This window comes from Protopterus annectens, chromosome 9.part0 (genome assembly GCF_019279795.1).
Source record: "Protopterus annectens isolate FY-2018-M chromosome 9.part0, PAN1.0, whole genome shotgun sequence".
Classification (NCBI taxonomy): Eukaryota; Metazoa; Chordata; order Ceratodontiformes; family Protopteridae; genus Protopterus; species Protopterus annectens.
Genome location: NC_056743.1, coordinates 1,084,039,398 through 1,084,063,655, shown reverse-complemented (window position 1 = coordinate 1,084,063,655; position 24,258 = coordinate 1,084,039,398). Strand labels below are relative to the sequence as shown.

The following is a 24,258-nucleotide window of genomic DNA, read 5'->3' as shown; positions in this document are numbered from 1 at the left end:
TTCTAAAATCCAGCCCTTTCCAAAAAGCCACAGAAGCATTCTAAAAGCAGCACCTTGGTCCTCTGTACATATATTACAACACATTACAAGCTTGATTCCTTCTGTAATTCTAGATCAGAGTTTGCTAGGACCATTCTCCAGTGGCTCCTGGATCCTTTCCCTTACTCCTCCAAAATGTTGTAAACTAGGATAATCTATTCATATAGCCAAGGCTACTGCAGCCGTGATCAGTATGAGTGTAGTACAGTTGTGTAAGTAGACTTACCATAACAGTAGATGTTCAAATGACTACTGCTGCAGTAGCGCCTTTCCTCCATTCTCTTTATTTTTGAGTATGCTGTTTTGCCAAGGGTTGAGTGTCTGTCTCTCTCTCTGTCTCTCTCTCTCTCTCACACACACACACACACACACACACACACACACACACACACACACACACACACACACACACACACACACACACGTTTATTATGTATATATTTTTTTACTCCTGATTATGTCCTCACTGGGCTGAGCCTCCTTCTCTCAGCTGGCATGAAAGCTCTGAAGGGATTGGTGCCCAAACCTGTCTTTTTAGGCAGCTCAACTCTAGCTGGCTGACTGTTTTATCCTTGGCAGGATATAATCTCTATACCTAAGGCTACTGCAACAGTGTTCATACAAACGTCACACAACTGTACTTTCTTCCTTGTGTTTTCAGATTTTACTGTGGCCATTTGTGAAGTTGAAAAGCTCTGCCTTTATGCTTGTAAGCATGCTCAGCAACTTGCCCAGCCATCCATCCATTGTTTCAGGTTTTAAATCAGATGCCTGCTGTACTACTTGTACTAAACATGGATGCATTACCACTTTATCCTTAGTTTAGAGTAGCTTAACTGCTTTGTACTTTTTAATTAGTATTCATCTTCACTTCCCCACACCCTTTCTGACCACAGGATCTGTGTGACCTAAGTCAATCACATTTATTTCTTATCTTGCATCTCCTCCATGTCTGTACTAGCAACCTGCTTCTATCAACTGCCATAACATGCTCCCACTAAATAATCTTAGCACCATCATATGTCTTATACCCTTATCCCACTTTTAACACACCACTCTGACTGGCTACTGGAAATTCAAGCATTACATGCCTATTAATCATGGTGGCCTTGTTTAATTCCTGTTTCAGTGGTACCTTTGCTTCTAGGGTACCCCTGTGATTTCTTGCGTAGCTCACTGGCACACACATTTTTGTAAATACACTTACTCCCCACAATTTATACATTCTTCTGCCCCACCCTCCTTTTTTCAATCTCTACTCAAGCTGCTCTGTGTACTTTCTAACCCAGGCAACATTTCACTCCCATTCTTTTTTAAACAAGAAACATCTTTATTAATTTATCATGTATGACGTAGGCCATGTTACATTTATATGAATGACAATTTCACTCCCATGCTTTCATCCTTTTCTTTTCTACCGTAGCCCCTTCTAAATGTAACCTATCTGCTAATAATACTCCTCTCTAATCCTGCATCATGTGTATACATAAATTAAACTTCAGTGTCTGTTTATGTTTCTTTTAGACTACTAAGGCATGTATCCCCCTGCAGTCTAAAGATTATATATCTCCATTTTCTTCCTACCTTTCACATTACACTCATAAAGCTGTACCAAGGTTGACCTTCCTAGTTGTGTCAGTAGCCTGCTAAACGGTTATTGGTAATGTCTATGCAACATTATTTTCCCATGATCAGTTTCCTGTGTCATCTAGTATATATTCATTAACTAATTGCTAAACTAGCTAGCAGTACTTCCTTAAAAACAAAGTTGAAAATCTTACATATATAGCTGTGTCACTTTTTATGATTTTTGTCTTTATAGCTAGCAGTGCAGCATTGTTTCTATTTTTAATAGTTAATTGTAATGTTGCAATATTGTAAGAATCATGAATGTTACATTTATTTATTTATTTAATTATTTAACATTTGTTTACTGGGAAGTCCGACTTGAAACAAAGCCAATTTTCAGCAGAGGCCCGGGGAGAAATGCTCTAGATACATGTCTTTGAAATGTGGAAGGAAACCGGAGCACCAGGAGGCAACCCACACGAACACAGGGAGGACATGCAGGCTCTGCACAGAAGGCACTCCAGCTGAGAATCGAACCGGAGAACCTCTTGCTGTGAGGCGACAATGCTACTGCTGCACCACTGCGCCATCCAAAAAAATACACACCTCTGCCAAGTATTGAACCCAGGACCATGTCAGCTACAGCAAAGTGCATTAGCCCACTAGGCCAACTCACCTCTGTTACACTGTCTTGTATTTTTTGTTCAACAGCTAAAAATGTTCTTACCAAGCTTCCAGTGTAAATGGTCTCTGTCTAGCTGGCCTTACTTGGCTAACAAATTAGATTCATTTAAGAGGACGAGAAGCAGCAGTTGGAATGAGGGTGATGGCAAACTTTCTTTGTGGGCCTTTTATTTCCCCCATCTGTCAAACTTCAGCCCCCTCCCAGCCAGTCAGCCCATTTGTTCCCTTTTACTGGGGAGGGTTAACCAGGAGTGGGGCCACATCATTTAGACAGCCATCAGGGATGGTTCTCGTGTTTCTCTTTTTTTTCTTCCTGGCCCTAACTAGACACATTCAGCTAGTGAGCAGTAGAAGAATGCAATGAGTCATCTGCAGAGGGTGTCCTCTAACTTCCATAATGGGTGTTCCTTCCAAGAAGCCCTGCCCCCTTCCCTCTGAGCACAAGAAATGGTCTCTACAGTCCTTACTAGGGATATCGCAAAACCCAATGTTTCCCCAAGTGTACTTGAAATCCCTCCCGCCCCACTGAAGAAGTAAGAAGCTTACATCCCTTCATTCCTCTCCCTTCCTGTCTGGCTCCACCAGTGCCTAAGCAGCTAATTGAGCTTGTTGCCTGGGTTACTGTAAAAGCTTCATCTCTCTGTGCCATGGAGCCAGGCTAAAATGAGGGGACAAACTTAATATCCCAGAGTTTTTTTTCCATCAACATCACTCTTGACCTGTGTTTGATCAGTGATCCAGAAGACCATGGGGGGGGCTAGAGTTTGGACTGACCAGCAGATTGCTAACTGTCTCAACATTAGGGAGGGTTTCAGTGGATATTTTGGAACCGACTCCTAATAGTGGGCAAGAAAGAAAATGTATTAGCCCTGTGCTTACTAAATAAGAAGATAGTGAATGTCATGGGTGGGCATTGGTGTGGAAACGTGCACAAGGTGTTATATTTCACCAGTGGTGGTGAATGCATGCATCACTTAGTGGAAACCCAGGCAGGATGTGCTCCGTATTGCTTTAAGCTGTGATGATTGCTCCTTGTTTCATCTTTTAACCTGAGCAAAGTGCTCCTAAAAACATGTCACCATTACTGGAAGGGAGGTGTGATGGGGGACACAGGTGTCAAAACAAAAGAATTATGGGGATCTGGACAGGGAACTACAATGAAATAACAGTTTTATTGCAGAGAAAGAAAAACCTATATAAAGCAAATGCAGTAACACAGGTCTGCTAAGTTATTGCAGTAAAATTAAACTTAATTATCATTGGTGTAATGCAGTACTGAGCAGATTAACTATGAATACTGTAATTATAGAGATCCTATCCACCACAGAAGAACCTGGCACATAACATAAGACAGTGTGGAAATGAGGAAAGCTGCACAGTATTGGTAAAGCTATATGTATCGCTGTCAGAGTACAAGGTTCTACTGTCTTGCCTTTTATGATACCAGGACCTAGAATATGTGCACCACATTCAGGAAGTAGCTGTGTCAGGCTGTTAATTTTTCACTGGGACCTTACAACATCACTGGCTGTGTCCTACATGAACTCAGGCATGAGCTCTCAGCTCCATTAGGCACCCTATTCGACCAAAGCCTAAGCACCAACTTCTTCCCAGCTGAATGGAGGACAGCCACTGTCATCCCTCTACACAAAGATGGAGTGTCCACTGACCCAGACAGTTATAGGCCCATCAGCCTAATTAGCCTGATCTGCAAAGCCATAGAATGCATTATCATGGACCTTATAAACAATTACATTGGCAACCTCTAAATACTTGACCCCACACAGTTTGGTTTTGTCAAAGGGATATCATGCCTGTTAAACTTGGTTGACTTCTTTGAAATAGTCACCAAAGCCATTGACCAGGGGAAGATGGTGCACAACACCTACCTTCACCTAGCCAAAGCCTTCGACATTATTTCCCACTCCGGCATAATAGATAAAATCTCCCAGCTAGGCATCAACCCGTATGTTACCAGATGGATAGCTAACTGGCTTTCCTGATAGAACCCACTCAGTCAAAATAGAGTAAGCCACCTCTAGTAGTAGACCTGTAATGAGTGGTGTAGCCCAAGGATCAGTCTTGGGCCCTGTACTGTTTGAGGTATACTTTTCTGAGGTGCAGGTCAAAATCAGTGGTCTCTATCTGACCAAGTTTGCAGATCACTGCAAGCTGGGCACTGTCTTAAATCCCCCTAGTGATGTGAATATCCTCTAAGAGGGCCTTACCCAAACCAATGACTGGTGCCAGAAGCATGACCTCAAACTGAATGCCAAGAAATGCATCATTATCCCCTTTGGGGAAAATGGTGTCTCCACTAAGTATCACATAAATTACAACGTACTAAGCACACAATCAATCATCAGAGACTTGGGCAGCCAGGTTGATAGCAGCCTGAGTTTTGATCACCATGTTGCCTAAGTTATACAAAAGGCTTTCTACATGGCACATCTCATAAGTAAGGGTATTTCATCCAGGAGCAAGGAAATCATAACATCCCTGTACTCTTCCCTTATCAGACCCATTATCAAGTACAGTGCCCCCTTCCACATGTACCTTGCCAAGCACATGCAGTAGCTGGAGAGACCACAGAGGTTCCTAATGAGGAAAATCCAGGCTCTCAGACACATATCCTATACAGAAAGGGTATTTCATCCAGGAACAAGGAAATCATAACATCCCTGTACGCTTCCCTTATCAGACCCATTATAGAGTACAGTGCCCCCTTCCGCAGGAAAATAAAATCCAGGGTCTCAGACACCTATCCTATACAGATAGGCTAAAAGCCCTGTCTCTCTATTCAGTCTCATAGAGACTGCTCAGAGGTGACCTGTGTGTGGCATACAAGGCCATCTCGGACCCAGCTTTGATGAAGTTGCTGCATATTTGTAAGTCAAACTCCACTCACACAACCCGCACGCAAGGCCTCAACCTGGTCTGTGACATTAATAGAACTTGTTGACGGGATAGATTTGTGTCCCAAAGACTCCCCCCCCCCCCATCTGTGGAATAGACTCCCTCTCCATGTCAAACAGAGTACCTCACTAGTCCTCTTTAAAAGGAGCCTGGACAACTGGATGGGAAACAGAAAATGTACCCCTGGGATCTCACCTGTGCCCTGCTAGACAAGGGAAAACAGATGCTGACTTTGTGGGAACATGGGCGAAATTCTTTGCTGGGCTTATAAGGGCCTCTGGGCCAGTAGCCTAGTATATCACCCTATGAACCTATGGTTATTAACACTGTGGTGATAAGATGGTTTGGCAACTTACTGATGCACTACTGTAAGTAGTTATTTGTGTGACAGTGTACATGTGGGCATGTTGGAGGAAAAGGCCACATCTGGTCATGCTGGAGTGTCTGATTGTATTATGAATATTAATGTGATACTTCAGACTGAAACAGGAATGACAGGTGTAGTATGTGGTAGATATTTGACCTTTGACCAACACCGGTCCTTAAGATTTTGATTGATATTTTATATTTGTAGATAGATAGATTGGATGGATGGATGGATGGATGGATGGATGGATGGATGGATGGATGGATAGATATATATTTGGAGCCAACATCACTTGCAAAACATGTACAGGAAAGGAGGGTGTATATTACGTTATCGAAACTTTTAAAAATTCAAATGTCATATGGTCAAAGCCATATGATTGAACTTTTACAAGTTCAAAAAGCAAAAAAAAAAATAAACAGAAAAAAACCTACCTGACGATTTTAAACAGGGTAGCAAGCCCCTTGTGCCTCCTGCTCTTTAAATATACCAACTCCATGATCGCACTACAGTGCACGAAAGGGAAATCTTCCCATTCTGCACTGTATGGAGATCTCCGTTGAAACGTTCGAACTTTTAAAAGTTCGATCATATGGTGTCGACCATATGATGTTCGAACTTTTAAAAGTTTAATAATGTAATATGTACCCAGGAACGAAGATATTAGAATAGTTAACTTGTAAACTATATGCACAAGTGATGATATCAGACAAGAGAATAATGGGGACAGTGTTTGCAGAACAGAAAACTTTGAATTAGGGTTAGCTATGAAGGGTATGCGCACAATGTAATAATGTTGGTTCAGGTTAAGCTGTAGCAAGAACATAGACCAGGCACTGGATGATAATGGATAATATTTGATGATCAGCTGCAGACATTTGTGGTGTTAGTGAATATAAGGTTGTGGAAATCGGAGTACAACACAGATAGTGCAGTAAGTTTTGGGTCAAAATTTGCACAATGGACTAGAAGGCAGTAATAATTTGCCTACCCAATAGAAGTTAACATAGACTGTATAGTTCAGCACTAACTAGAACAGTCTGTTCCCTTAACTAGTTTCTCATTTATCTCTTGCCATTTTGTTTTCCCATCTCAGGCCAGATATTCTGAAATCAGAGGTTATTCTTCCAAAGCTGGACTCCTCAATGACTCAGGTTACAATACCCATCTGCCAAAAGGGTTCTACATCTCCTGGACGATCTCGACGTGGGAAGCCTCGCTACCGAAAGGCTGCAGGTAAGGGTAGCCATGGGGACTTAATTGGACTGAAAGCTGCAGTGGCTCAGGAAAACATTACAGTGCTTCATGGACAGGAAGGCAAAGAACTCCCTACTGGCTATGCACACAGTTTTAAACACTTTGAGCCCAGTGTGGCACTACGGGGAATTCAGCATGACCTTCTATTGAAGAAAATGTCTTCTTCTAGTCCAGACCTCATCTCAACAACTATGGAGGCAGACTCCAAAAAGAACAATAACATGGAATCACCAACAAATGATGACAACTCAAATGAGACTGAGCTTCCTCGCAGTGAAACTCCAAGTGAGGACACTGCTTCTGTGCCATTTTCCAGCAGTCCTGACTCCCCATCTGCAAAGGCAGGAACATCAGGGAGGGCACAGGGTTTGCCAGGGCTGGCACAAGGACTCCAAGGCAGTTGCTCACAGGAGAAGGAGGACAGTGAAAAGGAGCCATGTTCCAGCAGTACAGCCACACGGTCATCCAAGAACTTTAGCCAACATCTGACACCAGCAGCCCTACTTTATCGAGCAGCAGTAACAAGAAAACAGGTAAATAGCAATATTTATAGGGTTTTCACAAAACTGCAGTTGCGTTAATTACATTGCATTTCTTAAAGTATGTCATATTCATTTGTGGTGTACAGAAAAATGGCTTTTCTATTTTATGTATGTGACCCTTTATTGTTGCATTTTTGGCCCTCTTCATCTGATCATCAACTTTTTCCAGAGCCTTTCCACATCCATTGGGTTTACCAAACCAATTTTAGCTACCCACAGACTAGTTTGGTCCCAATTTCTGGGCTAGAGAGGATATTGAGGCTTCTGGGCAGCATCGTGCTATTGTCATACTGCTGTTGAGAAGCATTTTCTCCAAAGGACAAAGCTGCCTGATCATACCAATATGCCATCCCAGGGGAAGGTGTGCAGTGGGTTATGCTGAAGTATCGTCCACACCTCTACATGAGACTCGGACACAATCCTGCTCCTGCTCTCTTGTGGATAAAACACACACACACACTTGGCATCTTAACTAACCTACTATTTGAACTCTGGTCAACTGAGCCGTAGTTAGAGCTTTATCCCTCTACACCACCAGCACAGGCTACTCAGTTTGTAAATTTTTGATTAATTAGGTATTCTTATTCATTATATGTTGTGGCATCAGTGTATCTTAGAAAGCATAAGTTACTCTTGCATATCATACTTTTTCCCTTAATTCACATCTGGCCACATGGTGGCCTACCAGGGCATCCATGGAAAAGTTCATATCAGTAGAACGTAATGACTTATGTGTAGATATCATGCATGATTCCTTTTTTTTTTTTTTTTTTTTTTTGGTATGCTGTGCCCCAAAACACTTTGTATGCCCTCCAAATATTCCACGTGTACACAGTTACTTGACATTATTCAGTAATGATTTTTGTGCTCAGAATTACACCTTTCCTGTACCAGTCTGTGGTCACTTATTTTGCACTTCCAGAAATTTCATACATCATGCCTGCAGGTAAAAAAGAACATAGTTATTCATCTCCTGTTATACAAGCATCAGAAATGACACCATAGCCATTCTGGTGAGCCAAGAGTATACAGCTTTTATCCCATTTAAGACCCAGTTTTCCTTCCTTTGAGGCACGAAAATGTACTGAATTATCATTCTCAACATATGCAAAATGCAGCCAGTTTCTTAGCCTGAACTACCTTAATGTTTGGGGCTAATTAGATAAGCATTTTTTAATTGTGCATTATTTGTATTTTGTACTTTATCTTTTCACCATTTAATGGCTAATTAATTTTCTATCTCTAGGAGAGAAGAGATTATCAGAGCTGGCTTAGGGACTGTCACTGCTGTCAACAGTACGTGTACACGCAAACACACACATTACTAGTATACACATACAACACACAGTGATGCACTTTTTGAGAGTGCAAAATGAGGATAATGGGACATGATCATTTGAAAACTGTCATAGAAAATACTCAGTTAAGTTCCTTTTTTCAGGATCTAAAAGAGACCGGATGTTAAAGTGCAGGATTCAACAGAAGAAATATTTTGCTACTGTAAAACTGAAATCCTTAATGTTGCTTGACAAGTACAAACTCAATTGCTAGCAGCTCTGTAGTTTAGGAAGAAATTACATGAGTTTGAATAGGAGTTCAGGCACTGATAATTCAGGTCAGGAGAGAGTGAGAGTGAACTCCCAGTGTCATCTCAACCATCCTGTGTGGAGGGCATGGTGGTTTTGGTTGGCATTTTTTGAAGATGCTATCCGGTTAATAATTATACTAGTTCTAACGTTTACTTTCAAAGTGGTGACTGTTTATCTAAGGGTTAGTGTATTTGGCTAAGTGCACATCATGTTCTGCGTTTTATATGGGGAAAAAATGTATATACCAGCATTTACACAGAATTAAGAAAGCAAACAACAGTAATGCTTTATATGGTCATTCATTTGTCTGTCACAACTTTAATAAATTTGTTTTTGGAATTTTGGAAATTAATAGATTGCAATCCTAGAGGTGGAGTGTGGGAAAACTCTTTAGAATACAAGGAACTGCTTTGGCATTTACGTTAAATGCCCACAACCATTCTGCTATTTATGAATGTATTTCTATTGTTCCACTGCTAAAAATTAGTGCAGCAAAATTGTATTGTATCTTGTTTCCTTATATATATATATATATATATATATATATATATATTTTTTTTTTTTTTTTTTTTTTTTTTAGTAACTATGTCTTTAAGTGCTCAAGTCATGTTTGTAATTCTTGTTTCTGACTGGAAGTTGATTTTTATATAAACTATGCCTTGTGGAATTATGGCAGTTGTAATGAAGTCCAGTTTTATGGATGAAAGTGCTTAACTTTTTTTTTTGTTTTTAATAATAAAGGCTTTGTGCTGTACACCTGCGTGTTTGCCTTTTGAGGTGACTATTGTGACTATTGCATGGTTTTACTGGTGTTTTTTTGGCCGTAGTTTGGTTCCCTTGTTAGTTTATTAACTTTTTGCTGTTGACAGTGTGGTGTTGCCAAAGTACTGTAGCAATCCCATATATATATAAACAACCAGTAAAACCATGCAATAGTCATCTCAAAAGGCACACGCGTGCACACACACACATACACACATATCTATATATGTGTGTGTGTGTGTGTGTGTGTGTGTATATATATATATATATATATATATATATATATATATATATATATATATCTACATATATATATATACATATATATATATACATATATATATATATATATATATATATATATATATATATACATATATATATATATATATATATATATATACATATGCAGAGAGAGAAAGATAGATATATGTAGACATATAGATAGATGCTGGGACAAGAAAAGACAAAATGTGCTTCTTGATTGGGTGTATTGTAAGCAAATATTTTGTACATCTTTAAGACTGAGCACGTGTTTTCTGGTGAACTCATTACAGTGGCAGTTTATAGTGAGAAAATATGTGCAGTCACAGTAAAGTGCACAAGTGATGTATATGTTACCTTGTTTGAGACTGGGTTCTGTGGTGTTTCATGCTGGAGCTATGTTGTCTTAAGAAAGATTGACAGGCCTTTCCAAGTGCTGTCATGGACTTACCTCAACTCTGTTTGTTATGATGTGGAACAATTCACATAGAAAGTAAGTCACTGTCAGTGGTGCAACGGGTAGCACACTTACCTTTGGTGCACAAGCAGTGGGTTCTATGACCACACCAGGTAGATTGATTGCTGATACTGCAGAGCAGCTTCAGGGGGTGTTGCACACCTGAGTGTGCCATCCTTCAGATGAGACCTCAGTTTAACCAAGTTCCTATCTGCTTGAGTTGGTGGTAGTGCAAGTGGATGTAAAAGATGTCACAGCATCTATCAAAAAAGAGTAGGGGTCCTTTATTTACATCTTATTTACATGACAACTTATATATGTAGCAACTTAATATACCTATTAACATGTTTATGTAGTCATAAATGTACATATTTACAACATGGAGCAGTTGTATACACAGTCTTTTTATATGAAATAATTTCTCACTCTATTTATACATTCTTATTTAAATCAGACCCACTCTTTTTGTCATAACAACCATTTAATCTTTAATATTATTGACAATATCGATTTTCCATTAAATATAATTTCAGTTATTCCCTCAGTCAGTATTATCCATACCACATAAAACAATTTTTATCTATTCTTATTTGTTGATTCTTTACTTATATTCTTATAGTATCAGTATTTAATCATAAATATTTATATTATTGTTGCCTTCGAAATCTTCAACGACATTCTCATCACATAGTATTTTCCAGAATTTTTTACTCTCTTACATTTCAAAAAACATGTCCAGTGGTGGTTTCTTCACCACAATATAAACATATTATTTCACTGTTTTATATGGCATATTACCTTTTCCTGATAGTTTTTTTTTTTATTCCTAATCTCCATAAAAATCTTGACATTCCAGTTTTTTGCTACACCATTTCTTTCTTACTTTTATTACTTAAATATTTTCCTCTGATAGATTTTCCCATGGAGTAATACAGTAATGTCTCATGTTTTTGCACTGTTTTTCAACTATCTTTTATGTCATCAATCTTTATTTTCCACATTTTTATCTTTTATTGATAATTCTCTATTTCTTAATTAAAACTTTCTTTTACTCTTTTATTTCTTCTGTCATTTCCCAAAGTTATAGTAGAGAAACAAACCAAGAAAAGTCCTAAGAGAGTAAATGTCCTGCTGAATAAAAGTATTCCAACGTGAAATAAGACAAAATAGCAGCAGAACAATCCAAGGCAACGCAGGACCATGTAAAAACAACCAGAGCATAAAATTAAGCTGTTTTATTGAAGCAAAAAACTTTCAGTAATTCAGAAACCTGTTTCTCAAGATGGGGTGAAGTGGTGGGACTGGTAATTCCATGCACTAATGATCAGAGGTTTTCTTCTTACACTCTCTACCAATCCCCATTGAACATATGCACTGAGGTACATGGGGTTGGTGGGCAGCGGGCATCTGCTGAGAGCATATCTTCAGCTTCTGCAATTGACTTCCCCCTCAGTCAGCCTTCCACCTCTTTGAAAGCAAGCACATTCACTGATCTCTGTTCTCCACCAGAGATCCTAGGTGGAGCTTACACTTTGATGTGGATATACCCCACACTCCTACCCTGTTATGCTTCCCTGTCCTCTGCCACCTTCTCCAGCACCGCTCCTGCAAATCAAACTTGGAACATCTAGGTAATAGGTCTTTATCCTTGTATGGCATGAAGCTAGATACCTCCAGTAATGTAGTGGTTGATCAAGCAAATAGAATTGTTCAGACAAATTCAGTGACAGATTAGTGTTTTCTCACATGATATGCTTAAGATTCTAGATTACTATATTGCTGTTTTTTAACAAGAGACATCTTTATTGAATTATCACTTATGACATAGGCAATTCTATATTTATAAAAATGAAAAGAAACTATACTGACATATTTTCAGTTGCTAACATTATACATCATATATAATCTTTTATACATTAATAGTCAGTCAAATATAACATAGCTCATTTAGTTCCTGGCTTCCCTTAAGCCTCATTCCTTCTCTAAAACCTTTTTCTGTCTGTATTGTTCCCACAATTCCCTTTTTTATGTAATTTCCTCCTACCCTTTTCTAAAGATCCCACTTCCAGTTCTTTTATCTCTGTTACTATATTCACTTATTCTAGTATGGTTGGTTTAGACTTTGATTTCCATTTTCTAGTAATTGCTTTTTTGGCAGCGACCAGAATTAAATTCAGCAAGGCCTATGTCTAGGCAATTCTGGTTTTATATCACAGCTCACAGAAAAAAACAATTAGTTATGTACTCACCATAACGATTGATGTATGTGGTCCATCTCGCCTACATTCCTTACTCAGGGGTTCTCGGCTCCGACATCGGCCAAATTTCTCTAGCACGAAGTCTCTAATTGGCAGGGCTAACCTGGTATCCCAGGATGCACCTCGCCCTAGCCCCAGATCTTGTTTGCAATCATAACACTCATAAACCATACTCAATAAACACCAGAAGAAATTCCAACCAGATAAGGGAACCAAATCACTGACCTTGAAGGGTCCACAGAGCCAATATTCTTCCAAATCCTCTAGGAAGGGGGCAGGTGGGGAGGGTACATAGGAATGTAGGCGAGATGGACTACATACATCGATCGTTATGGTGAGTACATAACTAACTGATGTTATGTGGTCCTATCCCGCCTACATTCCTTACTCACGGGACAGCGTTCCCCAGCACCTCTATCCTGGGAGGCTCATAAGAAGATACTCCTGAGAACCGTGGAACCAAAGGAAGCCCGGCCCCTAGAAGCCACGTCCAGCTTGTAATGAGTAATAAAAGTGTTGGGAGAAGTCCAAGTGGCCGCAGCACAAATATCATCCAAGGAAAGCCTAGCATGGAAAGCTACTGATGTAGACATAGCCCTGGTAGAATGAGCCTTTACGGGAAAGGGTAAAGTTCTGTCTGATGAGTAGATGAATGAAATACAATCTTTGATCCATTTAGAAATTGTGCACTTGGAAATAGGACAACCTGCTCTGTTCTCTGAAAAGGACACAAACAGTTGATCAGATTTCCTAACATGATAAACACGAAAAAAGCACCAAATCCAAACGATGGTGGACTTCCACAACATTTATTAAAAACTGTTCGAAACGGAATAAGAATGGCCTTGAAGCCAAGGTAAAATACAAAACAAAAGACAAGAAACCAGTAGGTAAAGCGATTTTCGTCCGGATAATATCCGGACTTCTTCAGAAAACTCAGTCCTGTACACAGTAGGTTTAAATAACCTCCTCCCATAGTATTAACCAATCGACTCTCAGGGAATACCTTCATATGGGTTTCGTACACAAAGTCATCCATAGATACAAGTAATTCATCTGTCTACCTTATGTTACAAGTCTTTATACAAAGGGTAAACAGTTCAGTCGTAACAGCCAAGATTACAATGCCTAAAAACCCTCAGTTCGTACATTTAAGAATATTTTAAACAAACGAGTGGCTTCGGTAGCTGTAGTCACTGTCACTGTAGTTGATCAGATTTCCTAACATGCTTAGTACTATGTAAATAAAATCTCAGTTGTCTGTGCACATCCAACTGATGAAACCTGAACTCTGCTTTATTGGAAAAGTTCGGAAAAAACACTGGTAGCTCAACAGATTGATGGAGATTGACAGTGGATGACACCTTCGGAAGGAAGGACGGGTTAAGCCTCAGGGAAACTCTGTCCTTATGAAAGATCAAATACGGAGGTTTAATGGACAAGGCTTGAAGTTCTAGTACCCTCCTGGCTGATGTAATGGCTATCAGAAAAGCCATCTTCCAAAATAAGAATTTTTAAGCCGCAAGTGGCAACCGGTTCAATGGGTGGTGATGTAATAGCTTGTAGCACAAGGTTCAAGTCCCATGGCAGTACAGGTTCAGAAACTGGGGGATGAAGTAACCAAGCGCCTTTTAGAAAGGCTTTACAGAGTTTGTGGCCCATAAGAGAGGGCTCATAAGATGTGTGAAAATTGGAAATAGCAGCAAACTGTACTTTAATGGTAGCGGGCGCGGAGCCCTGACGGAACAACATGGCTAAAAAAATCTAAGACCGACGGAATACGGGCTGTGAAGGGGTCCAAACCTTGGGCCTGAGCCCAAATGGAGAATCTCCTCCATTTGCTGGAATAAATCTTCCTGGTGGAAGACTTATGAGAAGAAGACAAGATGTGCACCACTTCAGGTGAAAAGGAATGTCGCCTGACTAGCGACGGAAGTGGAGCAGCCAGGCTGTCAACGTGAGAGTTCGCAGGGATGGATGAAGTTGCCCTGACATGTGAATCAGGAGGTCCGACACTGGGTCCAGAGTCCACAGACCGTCCATTGCGTACCGTTGAAGAAAAGGGAACCATACTTGTCGAGGCCAGTGTGGAGCAATAAGGATCATCCTGCTCCCCAAAGATATGGCTTTCTGTATCACTCTTGGTAACAGAGGAAACGGAGGGAAAGTGTAGACCAGACCGGGGGGCCAATCATGAGCTAGAGCATCCCTGGGTGATTCCCCCTGTGGGGGGATCAGAATGAAGTACTTGCTGCATTTGGCATTGAGGGGGCTGGCAAAGAGATCGCAGCAAGGTTGACCCCACCTTTTGAAGATCTGAACCGCCACTCGGTTGTTCAGGGACCACTCGTGAGGCATCAGAATAGCTCTGCTTAGCCTGTCCGCTATCACGTTGGACTTCCCCAGAATGCGCATTGCCACTAGAAACCGTTGGGAAGACACTGCCCACTGCCACACTCGCATGGCCTCTCTGCAGAGGGGATAAGATTTGTTTCCCCCCTGCTTGTTCAGGTACCACACTACGGACATGTTGTCCGAGTGAATTGCAATCGTTCCCAGAGGTAGAGAGTCCTGGAGTGCTCACAACGCCAGAAACACCACTCTCATCTCCAGAACATTGATGTGCAAGTGTACCTCGTGATCTTGCCAGGTGCCTTGGACCGTCCTGCCTAGATAATGCCCCCCCCACCCCAACTGGGAGGCATCCGTGGTCACCGTGGCCACTGGAGACATAGGAACCAAGCTCCTTCCTCTGTCCAGATTGGAGGAGCGTAGCCACCAGAGGAGGTCCTGTTTGCATCGCTCCTTGAGAAGTATCAAGTGGGAAAGAGGAAGCTTTTGAAAGGACCACGGCCAGAGGTACCAGCATGATGGTGGAGGCCATAGATCCCAAGAGCTGAAGAACTAACCTGGCCTGAACTTTTCTGAGGGGCAACAGTGTGTGGATCAGAGACTGCAACACTCTTATCCTGTCCTGTGGCAGAAAGGCACGCATTTGAATAGAGTCTAGCTCTGCGCCTATAAAAACAATACGCTGTGAGGGCTGCAAGGCAGACTTTTCCCAGTTCAAAGTAATTCCTAGACATTGGCAAAGTGAGATGGTTGTCTCCCCTGGCTTGAACGAGCAGATGCCTGGTGGGGGCGGCGAGAAGCCAGTCATCCAGATACGGAAACACCTGGAATCCTAGACGTCTCAGGTGAGCTGTCACCACTGCCAAACACTTGGTAAACACCCTGGGGCTGTGGTGAGACCAAAGGGCAGGGCATGAAACTGAAAGTGACTGGCTCCTAGACGGAAGCGTAAATGACTCCTGGATGCCTTCTCCATTTTGATGTGGTAGTAGGCATCCTTGAGATCGATGGAGCACATCCATACTCCTTTCTCCAACAGTGGAAAAATGGACTGAAGTGTGACCATTTGGAACTTGGACTTCAGAACGTAGCGATTCAATTGACTGAGATCCAGAATGGGTCTCAGGTCCCCTGTCCTTTTCGGCACCAAAAAGAGTCGTGAGTAAGTTCCTGATCCGACATGGTCTGAGGGAACTGGTTGGATGACTCCTTTTTCTAGCAGCTTTGCAACTTCTAGTGCTGCTTGATCCCATTGACTGGGTGGGACATCCGGGATCCTTCTGACTGGAGGGGGTGTCAACGCAAAGGGAATAGTGTAACCTCCGGTAACTATTCGGAGCACAAAAGATAAAACAGCCCTCGACCACTGGAAATAAGGCACAGACCAGGAACTTGAGGCAATAAAAAAGTATTTAATCCAAGAACAAAGCACACCGACTGAGCGCTTTCACCGGTACAACCGGCTTCTTCAGAGTCGTATAATAAATACCCAGCGTGGCTTCCTTTATTTATACTAAACATCCAATCAATCAATAAAACAATCTATCACTTAAACTCATTATTTAACCATTTTAACTATCAAGTAAATCACAACATCTGTTGTATATAAAAAACTTTCGTTTAAAAAGATATATACATATATATATATATATATATATATATATATATACATATATATATACCTATATTAGTATATATATTTAAGTTTTGTCTATAAAAAAATATATATATTGCGTATTTGTCTGCTTTCAGTATTGGTGGATAATTCAATGAAATTACTATTTCAGGCAATAAAATTATTTCAGGCAGTAAAAAATCAGCAATTGAATATCTAAATACTGTACTTTTTTATTGCCTCAAGTTCCTGGTCTGTGCCTTATTGCTGGTTCCAGCTTTCCAGTGGTCGAGGGCTGTTTTATCTTTTTTACTTGTGAGTTCCTGCATTGGAGTCTTACTGTGGTTCGTTTTTAACTATTCGGAGCACCCAACGATCCTGGGTGATGCTTTCCCAGGCTTCCAGATGCAACGAAATTCGGCCCCCGACTGGCTCCAGAATAGCACAGTCGGGCAACACCTCAGGAATGCTGGAAGGAAGAACCGCGAAAGGAATTGCGGTCTCCCGAGTTGCAGGGGCCTCCTCTGCCTCTAGGACGGCGTCTTCCGGAATAATTCCCCCCCCTCTGCCTCTGGAGGGGGACTCACCTTGAGCTGTGGGAAAGGACCTCTGAGACTTTTTGAACCACATCTTCCCTCCTCTGTGAGCCTTGGGATAAGGCCTAGAAGGGAGAGAAAAATGGACCCCTACTCAGTGAAGGAAGACTTAAAGGCCTCCACGAAATGACACAGGTGCATCCAGGCTTGCCTTCTGAGAGCTACGCCTGAGTTAGCTGCCCTACTCACTGCATAAGATATGAGCCTCATAGACGAGTTGACAATGGACCCTAGGGTAGACAACAGGGTGGTAACAGTCTGCGCTACCGCCTCAGGCATGTTACCCATCAGAGTATCTCCTAGCTCCTTCAGGAGATCTCTTTGGAGCCGAGTGAAATGACAGAGGTAATTCAACAACCGTAAGGTAAAGGTTGCCGAAGACAGGGTACGCTTCCCATACCAGTCCATACTCCTGGACTCCTTGTTAGGAGGGTGGACTGAAGAATAAGCCTCTGCAACTTCCTGCTGAGTAGCTGCCGCCACCACCAAGGAATCTACTGAAACCCCTTTGGTAAGGAACTCTTTGCTCGGGGGAGGAGACAGGAACTTGTTGGGACATCTGAGCACCGGTTCCACAGAATCAGGGTTCTCCCACACCCTTCGACAAATCAAGTCCAGGAGTTCGTCGAAGGGTGGAGACACCCAGGAGGTGGAGGGTTGAGCTCCGAAGGCCTTGAGGAATACCGACTCCTCCTCAGCGGGGGTCTTGGAGGGCCAGTCGCCTCTCTGTCTCAAAATCTCCAGGATGTCAGAGAAAGAGACATCATCGGAGGATGACTTGGGGGACCCCTCTGATTCCTCGAGGTCGGTATCGGAAGTGAGTGACTCATCCTGGGAGTCTATGTGCTTCCTCTTGCACGACTTCTTACTGGGAGGCTCCTCAGGCACCGACTCTGAGGGGCCCTTAGAAAGTAGGGGACCGCTCAGGGGGTTATCCCCAGACCTTCGGGCTCCGCCGTCCATGGAGAGGGGGGCGTCAGAGGCTCTAGCCGGGGTGTAAGGGGACAGAGTGACTGATCCAGGTGATGTACCTGACGACCTGGCCAGGGCGCTGCTCATGGCCTCGAAGGCCGGTCCTCCCGAGTCCAAGGACTGACAGTCTCCGAGACCACGACCGGAGTCAAGATTCCCTGAGCTGAAGCACCAAGAGGGAGGCTCGGAACTGACAGGAGTCCCGAGGTATCTCCCTCGGGTCTGACTGAGGAAACCCGAGTGCCGAAACCAGAGGATGGTGCCGACCTGGTTGGTGCCGTAGCCAGCTCCGATAGACTCACCTGGGGTATCGGAGCCGACACCAGAGCATCACTCGGCACGGAGCACTCCGGCTCCGACACATGGGTGTTTGGAGGAGGAATCATTGGTACAAGAATGGGAACCAGCTCCAGAGCCGACTGGGTCGGAACCGAAAACAGTTTTGCTAACACCGGCGACTGTAGGAGCCTCTGGACCAACCTATCCACATCCAAATCAAACAGCCTAGAGGATTTGGAAGAAATAGAAGGAGATCTAGATCTCCCTACTGGAGACTCATGCCTGACACTGGGTGACCTGCTCCGAAGAGGTTCCAAAAGTATCGGAGCCAAGGTCAACTCCGGTACAACAGATAGCTCCTGCGGCCCCGAGGACAATGGAGCCGAGGAGGTAGTATCCATTTCCGAGTCCTTCTCCTTCAGCCCCAAGGACAGTGGAGCCGAGGATGTAGTATCCATTTCCGAGACCTTCTCCTTCGGCCCTGAGGACAGTGGAGCAGAGGAGGAAGTATCCAATTTACAAACCTTCTCCGATGGCTCCGAAGAAGCAGACGGAGCCGGAGATCTTTCCTTGGCCTTAGGAGGCTTAGACTTGGTACTAAAAGGCGGAGACGACTCCAAGGCCTCCTCAAAGGAGGGCTTGATCAGACCCTTCAAAATCTGTTTATTTTTATGTTCCTGTAGTACCCTAGGGCTAAAAACATGAGAGAAACTGCAGGACTCTTGCAAGTGAATAGCACCAAGACAATAAACACAGATAGAGTGCCCATCTGTAATGGACATTTTATAGCCACATTTTGTACACTTCTTAAACCCAGAGGGTTTATGTTCCTTTAGTTCTTTCGACATGGCAAGCAACCGTGCCACACACAACCGACAGAGTCAAACACAAAAGGAGGGCAGGAAGACCAACAAGCACTTAAAAGGACAAGGAAACTCTAACTTAAACACTTCCTAAAAGGGAGTTAACCACTAACACAACAGCACAACACAACAAGGGAACACACTGGAGAGGACTAGGTCCTCTAACTTAAACGGGTCTAGCCCGCGAAAACAGTAGGGATACCACAAAACACTAAACTCTCAAAACCTCATCCTAACTCTATGAGCGGCAAACAAGATCTGGGGCTAGGGCGAGGTGCATCCTGGGATACCGGGTTAGCCCAGCCAATTAGAGACTTTGTGCTAGAGAAATTTGGCCGAGTCTGAGCCGATTCTCGGCTCTGAACCCGTGAGTAAGGAATGTAGGTGAGATAGGACCACATAACATCAATCATTTCCTTGATTACACCAATTTCCTAATTTGCTCACCCAGTATTTCTGACAGAGTAGTCTGGAGAGAATTTTTATGTCTTCCGACTCATTACACTCCCCAAAAATTTGTTCAATAATTTCTTTCTTCCCTATCACACATCCAGTATTTGCAGTCTACCTTAGAAAAAATTCTTTGGAGTCTGCTTTTGGTATAAAAATAGCTATAATAGCTATGCAAGCATTTCCAAGCATCAATCCTAAATCTTCTGGACTTTGTTGCATGTTTGGGAGCCATACATATATCCTCCCATTGTTTCTTTGTGAATTGCGTATCCAATCTCTTCCCAATTCTTTTTAACCTCCACTGACAGGTCCTACAGAGTACCAGATTCTCACAAATACCTGTGCAGGAATCCTGCTACAGACCCTGAGGTCATTACATAGGTGCCCAAAGGAGCTAAGACTAGTTCTGCCAAGAATCCTCTTCCTTCTGACAAAGACTCCAGAGTTCTTGACAGATGTGGTAAGAAAGTATACACCTCTGCAACCTTAGCTATCAGAGCACTCAATTGTCAGTTCCATATGTTAAATTATCAACAACACACTTAGATAGCATAGATTAGTACTAGGCTAATTGCCTTTGTGGGCCATTGTAAGCCTAGCCAATTACTCCATGTGAGAATCAAACCCTGCACCTTTGGTTTATAAGGCAAATACCTTAACCATTATGCCAAACTCCCACTTTGGAACAATTAAAACAGAAGATTGCTACCTCTCCTGACAGTGCCAACTCAGAAGGGCTGGCAGAATTCCTACACTCTGCTTGTCAAGTGGCCAAACACTCATTATAATGTGGATATGATGCCCTAGAAGCCTCTAGCAGGGCAGCAGTGACAGGATCTGTTGTTAGAAGACATGCATGGCTGAAGGAACAACCTCTCCCTGATCATGTCAAGTCTAAACTTATTGATGCACCCATAGATAAAGAATGCCTGTTTGGGGAGAAAGCAGAAGAGGTGCTTAAAAAGATGGAAGACAAGCAAAATCTATGCAAACAGTAAAATAATTATTTCAAGTTCAGCCACCCAGATTCAACAGGAACTTTCCCTCTAAGCACTGGGCCTTCCCTGCACCTAGCAAACAGGGCCAAGGTATGCCCCGCAGGGACAGGCCATCCAGGCCCCTATCACAGGCCAGCAAAGAAGCAAACAATGGACTACTTCAGTCTTAAAGCCAGGGAGTTCTAAGCCAAGCTTCTATGGCAAGCATTCACAGGACTCTCCCTCTGCCCTCCTTTCACTCATCAAAAACTAGGAGGAAGGCTCATGCTCTTCAAGGACAATTGGGTCTCTATAACCAAGGACCAATGTGTCTTAAAAATCATTTCTCAGAGATACAGATTCTCCTTCAGCGAACTCCCTATTCCAAGAGAGTACCCAGACCTCCCCCCAAACCAGTGCACAGAGATAATGAAACAGGTCCAAACACTAATATCCCAGGGGGCAGTAGAACCTGTCTCTCCAGATCAAACAGGAAAAGGTTTTTACTCCAGACTATTCCTTGTTCCCAGAAAAGAGGGTACTTGGCACCCCATCCTGGATCTATCCAAACTGAACACCTCCTTGGTGGTCCCCAGATTCAAAATGCTAACCTTGCAGCAGCACCTGCCTATGCTCACACAAAATGCCTGGCTTGTGACACTAGATGTAAAAGATGCCTACCTCCACATCCCCATTAGGGAATCGTGCAGAAAATTCCTGCACTTCAGAGCAGGCTATCAACACTTTCAGTTCTCTGCACTGCCCTTTGGCTTATCTACTGCTCCCAGAGTATTGCCCCAGCTATAGCATTCTGCAGACAGAGAAATATACAAATTTACCCTTACCAGGATGACTTCCTCATTTAGACAGACTGCAAAGAAAAATTGCTCCATGGCTCTCTCTTTGGCCCTAGGGTTCACCATCAATGAGAAAAAAATCAAAACAAAATCCCACCAGAAAAATTGTTTTCTTGGGAGCTGTGCTAGACACAGCAACCCAAATGACCTCCCTATCCCCAGTAAAGCAGAGCTTCCTGCCTCTCTACTTCACCCAGCTGGATTCCAGAAGTCACCTCACTGAGAGGAAGTTCCTGCATGCCCTGGGATACATGGCATCTTGCATCCTTCTCATCCCTGTCACCAGGCTTCACATGAGAAAACTTCAGTGGTACTTAAAGAATCTTTGGTGTCAGCACTCTCAGTCCCTAGACACCACTCTCCCTCTGATCCCTTGTATAAGGGCCGAATTTCTCTGGTGGGCAGAGGCCCGTGCCATGAACAAGGGTCTTCTGTTCATCCTCCGCCTTTCCGGCCAGACCATCCCCACTGACGCCTCAGACATTGCTTGGGGCACTCACCTAGCAGGCAGGTGTACCCAAGTAATTTGGAATGCCCAGCAACTTCACTTGCACATCAACCAGAAAGAAATGATGGCAGTGTAAAAGGCTCTGACTTCCTTCCAACCCCATCTAAGGCCAGGGGTCCTCCTTATAAAATCAGACACCACAGTAATGTGGTACATCAACAAGCAGGGTGGGCACCCAATCTTACCCCCTGTACAGGTTAGCCATGAGTCTCTGGCTTACAGCCACCTCCATGGGGCTACATCTAATTGCCCAATACTTACCAGGGATCAACAACACATTAGTGGACCACCTAAGCAGAAACTTACTGGACCCCCATGAATGTCAGCTCCACAGAGAAATCTTTCTGCAAATCACCCAGGAGTGGACCTCTTTGCCTCACACCTCAACCACCAGCTGGACAAGTTCTTTACCAGGGAATATCACCTCCTAACATGGAAGGTGGATGCCTTGACCTTCCCCTGGAGCTCCCTCTTTGTGTACGCATACACTCTTCTGCCCCTTATTCCCAAGGTTCTGATCAAAATAAGAGAGGAGAGACCAAAGGCCATCCTCACTGCTCCAGATTGGCCCAGACAGTATTGGTACCCCTTATTACACAGTCTGACTTTACAGCCCCCCAAGCTGCTTCCCCTGATGTCAGACCTCTTGACTCAGGAGAGGGGGAAGGTACTGCACCCAGACCTACAGACTCCCAAACTTTCAGCATGGCTTATACACTAAAAACTAACAAGGAGTCTCTGTTATGCAAACAGGTCCTGGACATCATCACAGAGGCCAGAAGGCCCAGCAGAAGAAAATCATATGCAGGAAAATGGAAAATATTCTGCTCCTGGAAACAATCAAAAGGGGGCAGTACCTCCCAACTTTCCATCCCTCTCATCCTGGATTACCTAGCAGAGTTGCTCAATAGTGGCCTCTCTTTCTCCACTATTAAAATCCATGCCTCAGCCATCTCTGCCCATTATGATTCAGACCCACCCCTCTTCTCTCATCCTTTGATTAAGCAATTCCTCAGAGGGGCTTCTAATACCAGGCCTCCCAGAAGGCCTCTGACACCACCCTGGGACCTGAATTATGTGTTGGAGAAACTAACCTTACCTCCTTTCGAACCTGCCGCTTCAAAAGAATTTAAATACCTCTATTGGAAGACTACCTTTCTACTAGCTATCACCTCAGCCAGAAGGGTCTCGGAACTTCAAGCTCTCATGGCTGTCGAGCCCTTCATACCTTTCCATGCAGAGTCTCCCTGAGGACTAACCCCTCCTTTATGCCCAAGGTGGTATCTGATGTGACCCTTAACCAGGCCATACATCTTCCCACCCCTCAAAACAAGGAGGAAAGAATTCTACACTCACTAGACATGCACAGACAACTCGGATACTATCTGGAACGTACTAAGCCATTCAGAAAAACAGACCACCTTCTTGTAAGCTTTGCCCCAGGGGCAGAGGGAAAGCCCATCTCCAAACAAACCATTTCCAAATGGATTTCACACTGTATCCATTTTTGCTACAGACTACATGGGAAACCCATCCCTAAGTCTATCCGTACCTACTCCACTAGTGCAACCTCCAATTCCACTGCCTTCCTCAGAGGAGTACCTACTAGGGACATCTTGGAAGCGGCCACCTGGACCTCTGTCCATGCCTTTACAAAGCATTACCACCTACCTCTCTTTTCTAAGTCAAGGGCAGGGTTTGCTTCTGCAATTCTGCAGGGCCTCCTGACCCATACCTAGGACTTAACCTATCCTTCCACCCTTTTCCTCAGCTTTGGGAATCCGCCCACAGGTGACGCCTGCAACAGTGAAACACGAAGACCATAGTACAGTTGTGTACACTTACCATAAATGTAGATGTTCGAGTGTATTCACTGTTGTAGTCTTGGTTTCCCTCCCTCCATGCCCCATTTAAAATCTTCCCCTAGGGGACACAAGCTTCCCAAGGTGGCTTTTAGCCACCAGGACCACTTCTCTCTTTTTCTTTGTGCTTCTGATGGTTAGGGCAAGAAAAACTGAAGTAATGACGTTGGCTACCTTGCTTTATAGCACTGATGTCAGACTACAGGCGACAGCAGCCGGC

General features: G+C 43.2%; 1 protein-coding gene across 5 annotated transcripts in view; it reads left to right on the top strand.

The window, feature by feature from the left end:
- MAP3K12 (mitogen-activated protein kinase kinase kinase 12) overlaps positions 1-24,258 on the top strand; it is a 1,100,073-nt gene that overhangs the window by 1,002,301 nt on the left and 73,514 nt on the right. For all 5 annotated transcript variants that reach the window (XM_044083918.1, XM_044083919.1, XM_044083920.1 and 2 more), the window contains one exon: positions 6,672-7,365. In XM_044083918.1, the coding sequence (XP_043939853.1) occupies positions 6,672-7,365 (694 nt within the window). The remainder of the gene's footprint in view (positions 1-6,671; positions 7,366-24,258) is intronic.